General features: G+C 43.4%; 1 protein-coding gene across 2 annotated transcripts; it reads right to left on the minus strand.

Moving 5' to 3' along the window:
- Positions 1 to 226: 226 nt before the first annotated feature.
- On the minus strand, positions 227 to 13,529 carry LOC134296941 (zinc finger protein 239-like). 2 transcript variants are annotated; one of them, XM_062973128.1, is made up of 2 exons: positions 13,460 to 13,529; positions 227 to 4,069 (listed from the first exon to the last, which is right to left on the minus strand). In XM_062973128.1, the coding sequence occupies exon 2, from the start codon at positions 3,781 to 3,783 to the stop codon at positions 2,728 to 2,730; it is 1,056 nt and encodes a 351-aa protein (XP_062829198.1). In that variant the 5' UTR covers positions 3,784 to 4,069; positions 13,460 to 13,529; the 3' UTR covers positions 227 to 2,727. The 2 variants fall into 2 exon arrangements, with proteins under 2 accessions (XP_062829198.1, XP_062829197.1); XM_062973127.1 differs by lacking the exon at positions 13,460 to 13,529 and adding an exon at positions 12,431 to 12,836.
- Positions 13,530 to 14,333: the final 804 nt, after the last annotated feature.

Here is a 14,333-nt window from a genome sequence, read left to right on the forward strand (position 1 = left end):
TTCTCTCCATTGCAGCTTCGCTGCTCACAGGAGACAGTTCTCTCTTGAGTGCGGAAGACAATGCGCTCACCTCTGGCCCCTCCACGGCTTAAGGCTCCAGCAGACTTTCGGCCCCTCTGGAAGACATGATACTCTCACTGGACACGGGATGAATGTAGGATGAGGAGAGCTGTCTTAATGTCAGAACCAGGAAGCTCTCAGAAAAAAAGCACGCTCATAAAGGCAATTCCTTGGATATAGATTTATTTTCCTTACCATTGGCAACAGAAAAACAGCTCTGAACAATTCCCGCCAATTTCTGTGTATATCCTCCTGCTGACCCATGACCACTCCTACTATCTAGTCTACTAGCTACATTCAATTCTCACCAAAGATCCTACGGTGTCTGTTTCCCCCAGTACAGATGGCCCTTATCTGAGATGCACTCCCAGCCTCCCCCTCTCAACAGTCATGGCATGGGGAGGACGAAACAGCTCAGCTCAAGCTGGTACAGACTGTTAATGTGGGATTTGTGTATAGATAGTGTTTAAATGAAATTTGTGTCTTGTCAGTATTGCATACTGATTGCATCATCCAGAGTGTACTATAGTCTGGAAAGAGTTAATTGCTAAGAAGCTGTGATGACCTTGGTGTGTGGCTGGAGCTGGGGAGTGTCCAGACACAAGTGTGTGTGCATTGCTGGTTGCATCAGATCTGTTCTATGCTGTCTGCCTAGATGTTAAGTCCTGTGTCTATTGTCTGCAAGTCTGTTTGTTTTGTACAGTAAAACTTTGTATATAGTTTTACCAAAGTCTCTGGATGTCACTTCATTCTGCGTTCCACTGAAACCATCTACTGCTGCACTGCAAATTACTCTGACAATTGGTTATGGGCCCAGCATGCTTCCTGACACAAAACTTCCCCTCGAGACACACATATTTTAACACTCTCCCTATCAAATGTGACATTTGTCCTCCTTTTACAAACCCACATTGAACTTTTTATACATACTTGTACATGCATTAATCATTCTATTGACTATTATAGCTGATAATATCTTTGCATCCTGGTTAACTAATGATACGGGCCTATATGACCCTGCGTCTGTTAAATCTTTAACCAGTTTTCATATTAATATTATTAATGACTTCCTCCATGATTCTGGTATTTTCTCTCCTTTCATTATTACAATATACAATTCTAATAATTTTGGAGCCAATATTTCTCTATAACTTTTATAATATTCTGTTCCCAATCCGTCCAGATCTGGAGCTTTCCCAGCTTTTAAATTCTTAATAAATTCTCTATTTCTGTCCTCTTAATAGGTTGTTCCAATAATTCTTTATACAAATTACTATTTTGGCAATTTTTTTTTAAAAAAGGACTACTTAACAAACATAAAAGAGTCAGCGACACATACTTACATAAGAACAAAACTAATAGAAAAATGAAACTACAAAACTCTCACTGCATGCTGATTTGTATCTCTATTTACTCACTTTAAATGCTGTTCTATATTTAATCTTCCATTTTAATTATATTAAATTAATTCCTAAAAGCCACAATAAACAAATGTCCCTTCATTATTATAACTAGTAAATTAGTAGTTGCCAATCTTGCTTGTAGTTAGACAAACATTTCCCTTCATCAACTTAGAAGATTTGTCTATCTCAACAGATTCAAGAATCTTTATCAGCTGATGTCATCTATTCCGAGCAATTAGGGAGATGCTGTGTATCCTAAAGGACCCTTTGCTAATGGTAATGACAGAACAGTCACAATTACTACAGGGGGTTTGCTCTATGCAGGCATTACTATTATGTTTATATATACCCCACTTTATCTCTCTTGAAGGAAACCTAAAGCGGCATACAATTAAAACTATGACTACATAATTTACAAATAAACACAAATTTGACAAGAGCAGTCCAATAGTCAGATGTCATGGATGCATTCACCATAGTTCATAAAATAACAACCAAGAATGCAAGAGTACAAACCGAAGTCAGAATTCCAAAGTCAAGCCAGAGAGGCAGGGATGCAAACTGAAGTCCAAGTCCACAAATCAAGCCAAGCAGTCAGTCCAGAATTTAAAGTAAATGATTCAGGGTATAATAGAGTCCAGAACAGGATTATAGGAACAAGGCCAGAGTCCAGAATTCTATCCAAGGGGCAGCAGAGCCAAGATCCAGGGCCAGATGTATGATATTATCTGCTACAAAAGAGCTATTCTATTCCAGAACCCTTTTATCATGAGATCTCAGTTGCTGCTCATTTCAGAAAGCCTTCAGAGATCATCCCAGAAGCCAAGCTGGCTGCAATACTGAGAAAAGTCCTCCCCTGTGAGAGACCTGCCCCCAGAATCAGTCAAGCCAGACCACAGAAAGTGCTGTACACGATAGATACAGACCAAGATGGCGGCCTTCAATTTTCTGTTCATTCTCTCATTTTTTTTCTGAGTGGGGACATGCTTTTAGCAGAACTAGGAAACATACATGCAGGTGTCCTCTAGCTGTGTTTAAGTTTTTTGGTGTCTAATGCATGCTGAACCCTGTGTGCTGCTCTTTCCACATTCCATATATTTGTGTGGTTTGTCGCCTATGTGGTTCCCTTGACGGATACATAGACCTCCACTTTGACTGAAACTTTCCACATTCGATGCATTTATGTGGCTTCTCTCCTGTGTCGGCCCTCTGATGGATATGCAGACTCTTATTGTGACTGAAGCTCTTTCCACAGTCCATACAGTTATGTGGCTTCTCCCCTGACGAGTGTCCTGTGATCGAGACACAGATTTGCACTGTAATCCTTTCCACATTCCATGCATTTATGTGGCTTTTCCCCTGTGTGGGTCCTTTGATGGATACGCAGACCTGTATTGCGACTGAAGCTCTTTCCACATTCCATGCAGTTATGGGGCTTCGCTCCTGTGTGGGTCCTTTGATGGATACGCAGACTTGTATTGCGACTGAAGTTCTTTCCACATTCCAAGCATTTATATGGCTTCTCCCCTGTGTGAATCGTTTGATGGGAACGCAGATGTCCACTCGCACTGAAGCTCTTTCCACATTCCAGGCATTTATGTGGCTTCTCCCCTGTGTGGGTCCTTTGATGGGTACGCAGCTTTCCAATCTCACTGAAGCTCTTTCCACATTCCAAGCATTTATGTGGTTTCTCTCCTGTGTGGATACTTTGATGGGCACGCAAATTGTGACTGTGACTGAAGCTCTTTCCACATTCCAAGCATTTATGTGGCTTCTCCCCTGTGTGAATCCTTTGATGGGAACGCAGCTTTCCACTCTTACTGTAGCTCTTTCCACATTCCAGGCATTTATGTGGCTTCTCCCCTGTGTGCGTCCTTTGATGAATACGCAGAGTCGCACTGTGACTGAAGCTCTTTCCACATTCCAAGCAGTTATGTGGCTTCTCCCCTGTATGTGTCCTTTGATGACTACGCAGACTATCACTGCGACTGAAGCTCAGCCCACATTCCATGCAGTTATGTGGTTTCTCCCCTGTATGTGTCTTTTGATGATTACGCAGATTCCCACTGTGACTGAAGCTCTTTCCACATTCTATGCAGTTGTATGGCTTCTCCCCTGTATGTGTCTTTTGATGAGTACGCAGATTCCCACTGCGACTGAAGCTCTTTCCACATTCCACACATTTATATGGCTTCTCCCCTGTGTGAGTTTGTTGATGTTTAGTAAGGGAACTTCTCCCACTGGAACATTTCCCGCAGTCCATACAATTATGTAGTTTATCCTCTGTGTGTGATTTTGACAGGTAATTGAGATTTTCCATTCTTTTACATTTATGATCCAGATATTATGCCAGAAGTTCACAGATATGTACTGTGAACAAGATTTCCTCTTTTGAGTCCTTGTATTGATTGCTGTAGTCTTCTTTCCTCTCTACCATGCCCCTCTTCTTACAGCACAATCCTCCCTTTCCTCCTTGAATACACAGGTATGTAGCTTGAAATATAATTCCTGCAACTTATTTCCTCTTCTTATCTGTGCTGTGTACTTTCATTTCAGTCCTAAAACAAAGGGCAAAGTGTTCTTCACAAGGTTCATCCAGAGGTTACCTGCCAGATGAATGAGAGGAAAATCTCATCAGGAGTGGAGCAAAGAAAGATTTCATTGGATATGAAAAACAATAGCCTAGTGTTGTAGCAAATGCAGGGGAAGAAGGGAGAGAGACTGGCCCAACTCAGAGAGCCAATTGCCAAACAAAGAGAAATCCCTGCTCAGATACAAAGGGGATTGTGGCCCAGGATTCTGTTAATGAGATTTCTTGCACTGCAAGAAGACCTCTTTGTGAAGACCTCTAACAATATGGTCAGCACAGAAAGGGGCTAAGGCTGCAAAGCATTTCCTGTCTAGATCCCGCTTCCTCACATCCCAACTCAGAACTTGAGGGAAATGGAAGAAGAAATTCAAAATAAACCAAGGATCACGAAGAAGGAATCCAGAGGAAACCATTACGGTATGGACCCCAGACAGTAATCCAGTGATAAAACATACAGCTGGAAGAGAAGCTTCAAATTAAGTTGGGAGATACCACTGATCTGCAACTTCCCCCACGGAAACGGGGGCAGTCGGTTAATTCAGGATAATCTGTCAATAACCTTAAAGCATAGGTTCTTCTTATTGCAATTTCAGTGTGAGAGGTATATCAGAACTTTTACAGAACAACATTTAGACATACAGACATATAGATTCTATGTAAATACATTGGATTTACAAACAACCTATTACGCCCTGTTTTTTACTGTTTTCTCTGATTTGTGCTGTAATGTATATGATTATTTTTGCACTGTTATATTGTGTTATGATATGTTGTTTTATTTTGTTATATTGTATGGTGTCTGGGCATGGCCCCATGTAAGCCGCCCCGAGTCCCCGTTGGGGAGATGGTGGCGGGGTATAAATAAAGTTTTATTATTATTATTATTATTACATTGGCTAACAAACAAAACGGGAGGGGGTTACATTTTCACTCAGCATTCAAACACATGTACATGCATTCATCTTCATGCACACAAACATTATCATATCCCTTTCTCCCTCCTTGGAGAAGCACCTGCTCAGGCCAGGCCCTGCTTCCTCTGCAGCCCGCCAATGCAAAACTCCGAAAACGTCAAAACTCCAAAATGCATCTTTTTCCCTAAGAACAATGCCAAGGATCAGACCCCTCAAGAGAACTGACTCCCTGCTAAACGTATCATGACTCCAAAATGCATTCCTTCCTCTTCCCTTGAGAAACGGAGGCCCAGTGACCAGACTGCTTCCATGCAACTCTGCCACTTTCCCACACACCATCTCCACTGAGCATGGCAGGTGAACAGAGTCGCTGACTGTCACAATTTCTGGATTGTCATAAGGTCACTTATATGGCAATATTTGTTTAAATGTTTTAAACAAGCAATGCATAGAAGTGGAAGAAGACAATGGAATAGGAAGTCAAGAGACCTCTTCCAGAAAATTAGAAACATCGGAGGTAAATTACAGGCAAAAATGAGCATGATCAAAAACAAAGATGGCAACGACCTAACAGAAGCTGAAGAGATCAAGAGAAGGCGGTGAGACTATACAGAAGATCTGTATAGGAAGGATAATAATATAGAGGATAGCTTTGATGGTGTGGTGAATGAATTAGAACCAGACATCCTGAGGAGTGAGGTTGAATGGGCCTTAAGAAGCATTGCTAATAACAAGGCAGCAGGAGACGATGGGATACTAGCAGAGCTCTTTGAAATCTTGGAAGGTGATGCTGTCAGGGTGATGCATGCCATATGCCAGCAAATATGGAAAACACAAGATTGGCCGTCAGATTGGAAAAAATCAATTTACATCCTCATACCAAAAAAGGGAAACGCTAAAGAATGCTCTAACTTCCGTCCAGTGGCCCTTATTTCCCATGCCAGTAAGGTAATGCTCAAGATCCTGCAAGGAAGACTCCAGCAAGACATGGAGTGAGAGTTGCCAGATGTCCAAGCTTGGGTTTAGAAAAGGCAGAGGAACCAGAGACCAAATTGCCAATATCCAGATGCTGAATAATGAAGGAAGGCAGGGAGTTTCAGAAAAAAACTATTTCTGTTTTATTGACTATTCCAAAGCCTTTGACTGTGTGGATCATAATAAATTGTGGCAAGTTCTTGGTGGTCTGGGGAGACCAAGTCACCTTGTCTGTCTGCTGATGAATCTGTATAAAGACCAAGTAGCCACAGTCAGAACAGACCATGGAACAACAGACTCGTTCAAGATTGGGAAAGGAGTGCGGACATCAGGGCTGCATCCTCTCACCCTCCCTATTCAACTTGTACGTAGAACACATCATGCGACATGCGGGTCTTGAGGAATCCAAGGCCGGAGTTAAAATTTCTGGAAGAAACATTAACAACCTTAGGTATGCAGATGATACCACTCTGATGGCCGAAAGCGAGGAGGAGCTGAGGAGCCTTATCACCAAGGAGAAAGAAGAAAGTGGTAAAGCTGGATTGCAGTTGAACATCAAGAAAACCAAAATTATGGTAACCAGCCAGATTGATAACTGGCAAATAGAGGGAGAAAACGTGGAGGCAGTGACAGACTTCTAGGCACAAAGATGACTGCAGAATCAGACTGCAGAAAGGAAATCAGAAGACGTTTACTTCTTGGGAGGAGATCAATGAGTAATCTCAACAAAATAGTGAAAAGCAGAGACATCACACTGGCAACTAAGATCCACATAGTTAAAGCAATGGTATTTCCCGTAGTAACCTATGGATGCGAAAGCTAGACTATAAGGAAGGCTGAGTGAAGGAAGACAGATGTTTTTGAACTCTAGTGCTGGAGGAAAGTCCTGAGAGTGCCTTGGACCACAAGAAGATCCAACTAGTCCACACTCCAGGAAACAACGCCACTGCTCACTGGAGGGAAGAATATGAGAGGCAAAGATGAAGTACTTTGACCACATCATGAGAAGACAAGAAAGCTTGGTGAAGAGAATGATGCTGGGGAAAAAGGAAGGAAAAAGGAAGAGAGGCTGACTAAGGGCAAGATGGATGGATGGTATCCTTGTAGTGACTGGCTTGACCTTGAAGGAGCTGGGGGCAGCGACGGCCTACAGGGAACTCGGAAGCGACTGAACGAATAAACAACAAAATAGTAATATTTTGCTGATGTTGTCCCAAAGTTGTAAATGAATGATAGACGTCTTCCATCCTGGCTCCATCTCAGTTTCCTGGACCAGATGTTGATTCTTTTTAATTGGTGTTAGCCTTGTGTCGACTTCCTTCTTAACAGTTGTAAACATTTCCTTAACTTGATGTAAACATTTATCTTATCACTGTCACAGTTCTTATCACAGTTAGTAGGCAGGTCAACTATTTCAGTTATCATTACTATTCGGCAAGTAGGTAGTTAGTTATTGTAGGCCTTAATATTAGAATGGGGGGTTTCTCCAAAATTATTAGCTCTCATTCATTCATTCATCTTCCATGCAGTTCCATTCAAACCATACATAATATCATAATTTTATCTCGTTACAAATCTATCGCTGAGATCTGGGTTTCTAACTCATCAGCCCAAAAGAGGCTGGAAAAATTACTATATTCGTTTGATGGAAAGATGGATGGCGTGAATGTTGGACTTGAATTGCTTAGTCCACTGACCAAGTACCAAAACTGCTTAGAGCTGTTTGTTGCTGTTATCTATATATATAAAAATGTAATGTGCCGTTTTACTATGGAGTAAACAACAAAACCACTGAACCCAATCACACCAAATTTGGCCACAAAAGACACAGTCATCCAATCCATGTCTTTTAAACAAAACAAAAAACCTAGAAAAATACAGTGCAAAATAGAAGATGTGTAAAAGCTGGGTGCCGGTCAGAAGGGTAGGCCCCGCCCCCTTCATCTCCTAGCAACCCACTCAGTCACAATGGCAAAAGACAGAGTTAGGCCTCACTTAAGCCTCTTCCACACTGCTGATAAAATACAGATTATCTGATTTGAACTCGATGATACAACATTGTAGACTCAAGGCCCTTCCACACACCTATATAACCCAGAATGCCAAGGCAGATATAATCCACAGTATCTGCTTTGAACTGGGTTGTCTTGAGTCCACACTGACATATAATCCAGTTCAGTATGGATTTTATACAGTTGTGTAGAAGGGGCCTCATATAATCCAGTTCAAAGCAAATAATATAAGATTATATATAATATATATATAAATTACTGTGGTATAATAAAACAAAACAATATAATCTCTATAATCGGGACAGTAAATGAAGAGCAACACTCTGAAAGCAGGGGAATTCCAGACAGTAAGCAATCGGAGCCAGCTAACACCTCCCAACAAAGGATTTGCCCAAGCAGGAAGCCGAGGAGGAAGAGAAGTAGTGTGTATTATCTGAGTCATTATTATTATTATTATTATTATTACTACTACTACTACTACTACTGTGTGTGCTGTGAACCACGAAAATGAACACAATCTGGCACCAAGTATTAAAAACTCTAAAATCAGAACATTAAATAAAGAACAACACTCTGAAAATAGGGGAATTCCACACAGGAAGCAATCAGGGCCAGCTAACACCTCCCAACAAAGGATTCCCCCAGGCAAGAAGCAGCCATGCTCTGAAGCTGTAAGGCTATTACATGCTAATCAAGGTGCCTAATTGCAGCATACATACATGTTTCACAGAGGCTTCATTGCCATTCAACCTGGGCAACCAAGGATTCCGCAAGGTAGAAAGCGGCCAGGCTTGCAAGCAGCGAGGCTATTCAGTGCTGTTCATCATGTCCAACCAAGATTTCCCCTAAGTGGCCGCTGGCATGACTGCATGGAGCACAGTTACCTTCCCGCCTGAACGGTACCTATTGATCTACTCACATTTGCATGTTTTCGAATTGCTAGGTTGGAAGAAGCTGCGGATAACAGCGGGTGTTTATTCTGCTCCCCGGATTCGAACCTGTGACCCTTTGGTCTGCAAGTTCAGCAGCTCAGTGCTTTAACACGCTGTGCCACCGGAGGCCCCAGTTCATTGTGCTTATCCATTAAATGCTTGCACACATTATTTATTTATTTATTTATTTATTTATTTATTTATTTATTTCCAATATTTATATCCCGCCCTTCTCACCCGAAGGGACTCAGGGCAGCTTACAACACTGGCACAATTAGATGCCTATACAAAATCAATCAACAGTACATAAAATCAGTTAAAAAACAATTAAATCTATCTATATATATATAATGATAAAGTTGTTTGCGCAGTGACTATAACAACAAAACTAAACATCCCAGAAATACGAAATTTGACAACACAATGCAAAAGGCTTGCTTCCAGGTTACAACAACACAACCACACCACAACACCACAATCCGGACCCACAAAACTCACAACAACGCATCATGCGATAACAACACAACTAAACGCCCCAGAAATACAAAACTTAGCAACACAATGCAAAAGCCTTGCCTCCCAGTTGTGACAACACAACCACACCACAAAACCACACAGGACCCACAAAACTCACAACAACGCATTGTGACTATAACAACACAACTAAACGCCCCAGAAATACAAAACTTAGCAACACAATGCAAAAGCCTTGCCTCCCGGTTGTAACAACACAACCACACCACAAAACCACAATCCGGACCCACAAAACTCACAACAATGCATCGTGACTATAACAACACAACTAAACGCCCCAGAAATACGAAACTTGGCACACAACTAAACACCCCAGAAATACAAAACTTGACAACACAACACAAAAGCCTTGCCTCTCAGATGTAACAACACAACCACACCACAAAACCACAATCCAGACCCACAAAACTCACAACAACGCATTGTGACTATAACAAATACAACATTTGACAACACAACTCATCCACCTCCCCAATCCCTACATTCACACTTGGCCTCCAAAAAAACAATTACAATAATAACAATGACAACAACAACAACAATAAGAATCAACACCATCACAGGCAAGAAACAGCCAGGCACTGAGCCTGAGAGGCCAGTCAGTGCTACACTGGGCCTCCAAAAAACAATACAGTAGCATCTAACTTATCCAACCTTCATGACCACTATAACAACAATAATAATAAACACCTTCACAGGCAAAACAAAAAAAGACTATTGTACCACAATAAAAATATAAACCGCACTCAGCAGAATCAAGACATTACAATTAACAACAAACCTAAGACAACAGGGATCTCAAGCAATTATCAATCAACACAAAAATTGAAGAAGGTAACAGACTTCAAATACTATTACTAATGTGAATATAAAGAAGGCTGGAGGTCACAGCATAAATACAGCCTAATGTAGACTGACCAACACCACCACACTAAGCCACAGCAAGGCGTGGCCGGGCACAGCTAGTACAATATAAAATTACAGTATATAAATTTAAAAAATATATATGCTCAGATCCATTCATCCGAAAACCTCGTGCCTTGTCTTTAGTCGGGGCCTGCCGAATGTTCCACAGCCGAGGAGCCACCACCGAGAAGGCCCTGTCCTGTTCCCTGTCCCCACGAGGCAGCCATGCTTGCGAGGCAGGTGGGACCGAGAGCAGGGCCTCCCAAGACGATCTCAAGGTTCTTGATGGCTCGTAGGAGGAGATTCGTTTGGACAGGTAAATTGGGCCAGAACCATTGAGAAGGCTGAGAGGAGACATGATAGCTATGTATAAATATGTGAGGGGAAGTCATAGGGAGGAGGGAGCAAGATTGTTTGCTGCTGCCCTGGAGACTAGGACGCAATGGAGCAATGGCTTTAAACTGCAAGAAACATCAGGAAAACCGATAGATACCTTCATGAAAACTCCAACCATCACCCAAGTCAAAAAAGAAGCACAATCAAAGCCCTGACAGACCGTGCACAAAGAATCTGCGAACCTCACCTCCTCCAAGGTGAACTCAACCACCTAAACTGGGCTCTACAGGCCAATGGAGACTCCACCACAGACATCAGAAGAGCTGCAAGGCCAAGAACAAGCCATGAGAGTCAAGGGAAAGATCCACCCAGAGGAAAGGGGTTCTTACCAGACATCAAAGGAACCACTGACTGCATAGGCAAACTGATGAAGAAGCACAACCTGCAAACTATCTACAGACCCACAAAGAAAATCCAACAAATGCTCCGTTCAGCGAAAGACAAGAGGGATCCTCTCTCCTCGGCAGGAGTCTACCGGATCCCATGCAGCTGTGGACAAGTCTACAGAGAGACCACCACAAGCAGCAGCAATGCCAAAACACGAGTCAAAGCAGACTGCCTCAACCAGAGAAATCAGCCATAGCAGAGCATTTGATGAACCAGCCTGGACACAGGATATTATTTGAGAACACAAAAATGCTTAACCACTCCAACAACTATCAGGTCAGACGACACAGAGAAGCCATTGAAATCCACAAGAAGCAAGTGGACAACTTCAACAGAAAGGAGGAAACCACGAAAATGAACAAAATCTGGCTACCAGTATTAAAAAACTCTAAAATCAAAACAGTAGATGGGAACCAATACTCTGCAGGCAGAGGAGACCCAAGGATGGCTAATGAGTCTGAACAAAGGATGCCCTCCAGGCAAGAGACAAACCTTTCCAATGCTAATTAGGGTGATTAACAGAAACATTAATGCTTAGCTTCCAACTGACAAAGGACTCTTGTCACACCCTGGACTCTCCACAGATATATATTACTACAGATATATATCACTACCTACTGAAATAAGGCAAGCTCCCACTCTGTTAGCTTTTAGGAAAGAATTGAAAACATGGCTCTTCCGCTATGCTTTCGGTGAGTAATTTCTGTTATATATCTCCGTATTACTCCCCTCCGAACATCTATCCTCTAGATTACCCCACTTCCATATGTCCCTGCCCTTAGTGGAGTACTCCTCTGTCCCTCTCACTCCGGGTTTTATCTCTGTGTTCACGCGGCCTGCCCTTGCTTTATTGTTTTTTGATTTCTTGATGTTGTGTTTATTATTATTTATTGTATTTTGAATGGTGCTATGATATGTTGTTTCTATATTTTATTTTGTTGTATTGCTCTGGGCATGGCCCCATGTTAGCCGCCCCGAGTCCCCATTGGGGAGATGGTGGCGGGGTATAAATAAAGTTTTATTATTATTATTATTATTATTGACACAACGACGTTGTATGACACAGCAAACAAGATAGATATGCTGGATTTCGTTTCACAAAATCACAAGTCGAACACTTCCCAAGTGTCTAGGACTGTGTGATGTATTATTATTATTATTATTATTATTTTATTATGACACAGCAAACAAGATAGACATGCTGGATTTCGTTTCACAAAATCACAAGTCGAACACTTCCCAAGTGTCTAGGACTGTGTGATGTATTCCTATTATTATGATGTATTATTATTATTATTATTATTATTATTATTATATTTACCTTCCTTGCCTAGTTTCTCCATGCCTCACAACCTCTGAGGATGCCTGCCATAGATGTGGGCGAAACATCAGGAGAGAATATTTCTGGAACATGGCCACACAGCCCGAAAGACATACAACAACCACACATCAGGAAGAACTTGACTGTGAGAAGGGCTGTTCGGCAGTGGAACTCTCTCTTTCCCCCGGACTGTGGTGGAGGCTCCTTCCTTGGAGGCTTTGAAGCAGAGGCGGGATGGCCATCTGTCGGGGGTGCTTTGAATGTGATTTCCTGCTTCTTGGCAGAATGGGGTTGGACTGGATGGCCCATGAGGTCTCTTCCGACTGGACTATTCTATGATTCTATGACCTGAACCTCAGGAAGAACTTCCTCACAGTGAGAAGGGCTGTTCAGCAGTGGAACTCTCTGCCCCAAGGGACTGTGGTGGAGGCTCCTTCTTTGGAGGCTTTGAATCAGAGGCTGGATGGCCATCTGTCGGGGGTGCTTTGAATGTGATCTTCCTGCTTCTCGGCAGGGGGTTGGACTAGATGGCCCATGAGGTCTCTTCCAACTCTACTATTCTATGATTCTGCCGGCCCGTTTATGTTGGATAAGTGAGACTCTACTGTATACAGTAGAGTCTTGCTTATCCAACCTTAATAATAATAATAATAAACTTTATTTATACCCCGCCACCATCTCCCCAACGGGGACTCGGGGCGGCTTACATGGGGCCATGCCCAGAACAATACACTATAACAAAATATAATAGAACAGAACCTGGCCTTGGCCCGCTCCCCAGTGGGTCTCCTCGGGAGGAGTAGAAGAGAGAGAGAGAGAGAGAGAGAGAGAGAGAGAGAGAGAGAGAGAGAGGGCGGCGCATGCGCAGAGGCGCCGCCACAGGCCCTGAGGGCAGAGCAGGCCGCAGGCTTTCCTGACAGACAGACAGACAGACAGACAGACCGGACCGGGAAGGAAGGAAGGAAGGAAGGCCGGTGAGGAGGGGAGGGGGGGGAGGGAGGGGCACAAAGCGGAGGGGCGTGGCCTTACCTCTTCCTCCCGCTCTCTCTCTCTCTCTCTCTCCTTTCACAGACAATGAGACCCCCCTCCCTTCCCCCGCCCCCTCCGGAAGTGAGCGCACACCGAAAGGCCTCGCCCCGCCCCGCCTGAGCCTTCCCCGCCTCTCTGGGCAGCAGAGGCTTCCTCGTCTCGCTGGACTTCCGCCCGGAGCAAACATGGCGGCCGCGGGCAAGCGAACCCAAAGAGAGGCGGGGCTTCGCATTGGCTGAACGGCACTGGAGCCCCAGAGGGAGGGAGGGAGAGAGAGAGGGGCAGAGAGAGGGAGACAGACACAGAGAGAGGCAGAGACAGAGAGAGAAATAAATTGAGTGAGTGAGAGAGACAGACACACACAGAGAGCGAGAGACACAGAGAGAAACAGACAGAGAGAGACAGAGACAGACAGAGAGACAGACAGACACAGAGAGGCAGACAGAGAGCCCAAAATGCAGACTGTGCAAGGAAACTGACGAAACCATGGATCATATCCTCAGCGGCTGTAAGAAAATCGCACAGACAGACTACAAACAGAGGCACAACTATGTGGCCCAAATGATCCATTGGAACTTATGCCTCAAGTACCACCTGCTAGCAGAAAAGAACTGGTGGGATCACAAACCTGCAAAAGTATTGGAAAATGAGCACGCAAAGAGACTGTGGGACTTCCGGATCCAGACTGACAAAGTTCTGGAACACAACACACCAGACATCACAGTTGTGGAAAAGAACAAGGTTTGGATCATTGATGTCGCCATCCCAGGTGACAGTCGCATTGACGAAAAACAACAGGAAAAACTCAGCCGCTCTCAGGACCTCAAGATTGAACTTCAAAGACTCTGGCAGAAACCAGTGCAGGTGGTCCCGG

The sequence above is a fragment of the Anolis carolinensis genome, chromosome 2 (genome assembly GCF_035594765.1).
Source record: "Anolis carolinensis isolate JA03-04 chromosome 2, rAnoCar3.1.pri, whole genome shotgun sequence".
NCBI classification, from domain to species: Eukaryota; Metazoa; Chordata; class Lepidosauria; order Squamata; family Dactyloidae; genus Anolis; species Anolis carolinensis.